General features: G+C 32.7%; 1 protein-coding gene across 1 annotated transcript in view; it reads left to right on the top strand.

Annotated features, from left to right (window-relative positions):
• Positions 1-202: 202 nt before the first annotated feature.
• LOC109340539 (TMV resistance protein N) overlaps positions 203-5130 on the top strand; it is a 26963-nt gene continuing 22035 nt past the window's right edge. The window contains exons 1-2 of the mRNA XM_019578252.1: positions 203-310; positions 344-846. Of these exons, the coding sequence (XP_019433797.1) occupies positions 347-846 (500 nt within the window). The 5' untranslated portion in view covers positions 203-310; positions 344-346. The remainder of the gene's footprint in view (positions 311-343; positions 847-5130) is intronic.

Below are 5130 nucleotides of genomic sequence, written 5' to 3'. Positions count from 1 at the left end.
GAATCTTAGAAGTTCAATTTTTAAGACAATAATTATTGAGATGGTAACCAACATCGAATAGAAATATTAATAACTTAATATTTTTAATAATACAAAAAAAAAATAACACAAATAAATACACAATTACAGGAAACCAATCAGATTCCTGTGTGCTGGACAGAGAAAAGTTATTACTTCTGCAAAAAGTAGATTGTAATTTCATCATATTATTTATTCCTTGCTTTTGATACTTTCCTCTCCTGCGATAATCCTCACCCAAAGGAAACATGCATTATTGAAATAAATACACACCACACGTTTTTTTCAAGTAGTCACAAACAAGCAAAAAACACTCGAAACACAGCACATGACGATGTCGTCGCCGTCTGAAAGTGACGTCATGTCACCGACTCCGGGTGCATTCAGGCTCCGTTGGGACGTGTTCTTGAGCTTCAGAGGCACTGACACACGCGAGAGCTTCATCAAAAGCCTCTACGACTCTCTTCACGCTCACGGTGTTCGTGCTTTCCGTGACGACGACGGTTTGGACCGTGGCGACGAGATAGCTCCGAGTCTTTTAGAGGCCATTGATGACTCTGCTGCATCCATTGTAATAATCTCTTCCGACTACGCTTCTTCACACTGGTGCCTTGAGGAGCTCGCTAAGATTTGTGAGTGCAAGAGACTGGTCCTTCCTGTTTTCTATCGGGTGGACCCGTCTCATGTTCGGAAACAATTGGGTCCCTTTGAAGTGGGATTTAGATCTCATGAATCAAGGTTCAAGAATCAGATAGAGAAGGTTGAGAAGTGGAGGGAAGCTATGAAGAAAATTGGTGGAGTTGCAGGTTTTGTATTCAACAACAACAGGTGATTCTCTCTTTCTTGAAGAAAGATTCTCTCCATTAATGGAGAGGTAACCACAATTTAAAATAATATTTCAAGTTTATGAGCTATTCAATTATCTTATTTGACCACAATAAGTTATTTGTGTGAAGAAGAGACTTTGGTTTACCTTGACTTGACGAAGATAAAGACCATGGTAGATTGGAAAACTTTACTTAAATAGATAAGACTTATTTTAAGGTCTCAAGTTCACTTTATTTTTTATATTATAGGGCTATTAAGAATATTTTTCAAAGCTTAAAAGAGGTAGAAAAACATTAACAAATTGGTTCTAAACGAAGTTTTTAGAAAACCACTTACTATGTTACTAGAAATATGGTAAGAGATTACTTTAAATAAAGTAACATGTTATAAAAAACTGAGTAATAAGTTACTTTACTAGATGTTAAGGTCTATTTAGTAATTGGTTACTAAAGTGGGTAACTAGTTAGTGAGTGAACAATAAGGTATAGTAACTAATTAAAATTTTTGAATAATCGATTACTTAGTATTGAAAACGTATTTTTGAATTTGAAACTCAAACAATATGTACTATAACATACCAATATGATCCCAAACAATTCATATATCCTAGAATGGAACTTCGAACCCATCCAAACTCTATATTTTCACTTAAAAATCTATTAGAAGTTCTTTTTGGAAAAAACTTACAAGAAATTCTATACTTTTTGTATTTTCCGAAAAATAAAAGCTTATTGTAATATTATTAACATTAAAAAATTCTTTAAAAGGATTTCAACATCAGATATTGGATGTAGTAATTTATAGTCAGAAAGTTTTCCTCTACTATAGCAAATTAAATGATTACTATAGGTTTTGGTGAGTGATTGTGTAAAATGATAGTAATGTCCTTTCTTAGGGAAATTGTATGTTCAAAAGAGAGTCTTGATGTAAGGCTTGTAAGAATATCAATTACGTAATGAAAATCCCTTGAATTAGAAAAGGGAAATAGACATAACCTTTAGTTAAAGAAGATCATGAACCAATATATATCCCTCTATTGTTATCTCTTTTAATATTCTGTAAATACTATTATACAAATTTATGATGAGGTTGAAAATTCTGAATTGTCATTTAAAAGATAATATTCTTTCAAACTTAATTCATTCAACATTCTTAGGTTGATATCTATTTTTTACAATTTGTACATGTTTGGCAAATTTGCTTATTTTAATAAGGTAATAGCTTATAATGTTTGTTAAATAAGCTAGCGTTTATAAGCTAGGGTTTATAACATTTTATACCTAGATTTTCAACTAACTTTAGTAAACAATTACAATTCAATTAGTTAGTTACGTTTATTAACTTATACCTTTCTAAGCTTCTAGTCATCTAAGAACATTACCATTCCTTATGCTAAGGGTTGCCACATCACTAAATCCTTAACATATTTCCTTAACTAACTCAACACTCCAATCCTCATCACATAAACATTAATATTGTCTCAAATATCAATGAAAATATTTATTTATCCACCATTTATATGTTACAACTAATGTTTTATTCATATACATTTTTATTATAATTGGATTCTAGTCTAATTTATGATAGATTTGAAGAAAAAAACTATATTTTGGAAATTAGTTTTATTTTAAAAGATTCAATATGAATTCAATAAATAAAATTTCCAATGTTAATATTTGCACCGAAGCATATAGTGGCAATTTTTTTGCAAGTTTTTATTCCTCTGACACACTGTTGCTTTTCTGCTACTATGCTTCCCTTGCCTAATAAGCTTCCCTTGGCTAATATGCTAAGAGGAGAACATCTCTCCTTTTGCCACAATGCATGTTAGCTAGTTATGTAAGAACAAAGATGGGATAAAAGATCTTTTTTCTTTGTTCCTTATGTAATATGCTTGATAGTAATTTAGAAGATAAATTATTTATAGTAGTAGAGAAAGACTTTAAAAATAGTTTGTTTTTATTATTATAATGGCTTTTAGTACTACAAATGAAATGCAGAGGAGAAATACAGGGGAATTTTTTTGTTTTGCAGTTTGTGTGCTTGGGTTTCTCACACCCAAAGTAGAATCTTTATTGCCTATTTATAGGCTACCATAAATTAGGAAGTTTAGTATCTAGAATATTTCAGAAGTACACTTCAATTTCTAGAAAGCTTATTCTATTCTTCATTCATCTAGAGAATTTGTTGGAACATGGTTTGTTGAAAATCATTAGTAGGAACTTTTGAGTGTGAAATCTAAAAAATTCCCAAGTCCCACGTAGAAAAGTTTTGAAAAAAAACAAGTCTCAAGTCCCACATTGGAGAGATGAGGAACATGAAATAAATCTCATGTTATAAATAGAGGTCTTTTCCCCACATTATAATTTGCCACAAGTTGAATGTGTTTTCATTCAACCTTTTCTTTCTCCCTCATATTTTCTGCCCATGCATTCCGGCAAACTTCTTCCTTTTTCTTTCCGTAGCACTAAGAATTGGCATATGCAGCCAAATTGTGGGAATTTCGAGAACTGACACTTGTAGTCAGTATTGAGGGAAAAGAATTGGCACGGGTAGCCAAATTATGGGGATTTCGAGAACTAACACTGGTAGTCAGTATTATAGGAAAAGAATTGGCACGGGTAACCATATTGTGGGAAACGAATTGGCACGTGTAGCCATATTGTGGGAATTTCGAGAATAGGCACTGGTAGCCATATTGTGGTGGGTGTACTCGAGATCGGTTCTTACAGTGCAGTAAGAATTCGATAAAAGAGATCTGGGCTTTTTTATCCTGGGGACGGCGTAGTTGATAGTCTGCTTGAACATTTTGGGTAGTGACACGAAACGTCTTAAACAGAGCGACCTGGTCGTGACTCAGCCAGTAACTATTATTTCGTGCCATTTATAATTGTTGCAAGCTACGGTAACAACAATTTTAAGACGATTCTACTGCAATGGAATTTGTAGATAATATTACTGGACCGAACAGCTATGACCTGAACAAACCATTTTTGTTTGATGAGACAAATTTCAAACGTTAGCAACATAAGATAAAAAATTTCTCACTATGAGAAAAGTTACACATGTTTTGAAAATCAATGTCCTAAATGTTGCTGGAGAAAGCTGAAAAAAGGATAAACTAGCTATTAATATAGCTCTCTCGAATGAAAATGATTACTTTTATGAATTTCATTCTGGATGAGTTGTCAGAGGATCTCTATAATTACCACAACTCATATATGTCTGCCAAATTATTTGGTATGCACTTGAGAAATAAAGAAATATGATATTGAGGAAGTTAAAGAAAAATATATATATGATGTTACCACTACCTCAAGTATCAAATAACTGATAATAAATCAGTAGAGTCTCAGTCCTATGAGATACATAAAATTGCTCATGAAATAATTTCTAATGGTGTGACCCTAGAGAGTTAAACTCACAGAGCCTATAAATGTATATTCATTGGGTATGTTGTAAACAGCAAGACGTACAGGTTTTACGACCTTAACGTAAAAGTGATCATTGAGTCTAATGATGTTGGCTTTAATGAAGAGAATTTCCTTTTTAAATTGAGGAATAGTGGAGGCACATCAACTAGTCACATACTTGTGCTTAGAGATAATGATAGAAAATGAAAGGTTTAAAATAGAACCTAGAAGAAGTAAGAGAACAATAATTATTAGAGAGTATAGATCTGATTATATGATCTATATATTGGAGGATAATCCATCAGCTCTCCAAGAAATTTTGACTTCTTTGGATATTGATTTGTGGCGAGAAGCCATAAATCATGAGATGGACTATCTAAAGTCTTAAAAGAAATAGACTATGTTAGCTCAATCCACTATGGAAGTTGAGATGATAGCATTAGCAACAACTAATGAAGAAACAAGTTAGCTTAGAATTTTGCTTGCAGAGATTTCCCTATGGGAAAAACATATATCAGTTGTGTTGATCTATTGTGATAGTACTGCGGCTATTGCAAAAAAAAATTGAGAACCGCTTTTATAACAGTAAGAAACGACAAATATGTTGTAAGCACAACACCGTTATAGAGTTACTCTCTACATGAGTTGTTAGAGTAGATCATGTACGCATTGAGAATAACTTAGCAGATTTTTTGACGAAAGGACCAGTTAGAGAGAAAGTCCATAATACTTCTAAGAGTATGTGGCTATTGCCCTTAGAACGAGGATCACTCATGATGGTAACCCGACCTAATTGACTGGAGATCCCAAGAAATAGGTTCAATGGGTAATAACAAGTTGTGAAGTGATATGAGAATGAACATGCTATAAA

Source organism: Lupinus angustifolius, unplaced genomic scaffold (assembly GCF_001865875.1).
Source record: "Lupinus angustifolius cultivar Tanjil unplaced genomic scaffold, LupAngTanjil_v1.0 Scaffold_187_38, whole genome shotgun sequence".
Lineage (NCBI taxonomy): Eukaryota > Viridiplantae > Streptophyta > Magnoliopsida > Fabales > Fabaceae > Lupinus > Lupinus angustifolius.
Note: the sequence above shows the minus strand (reverse complement) of the source record. Positions and strands in the feature narration are given on the sequence as shown.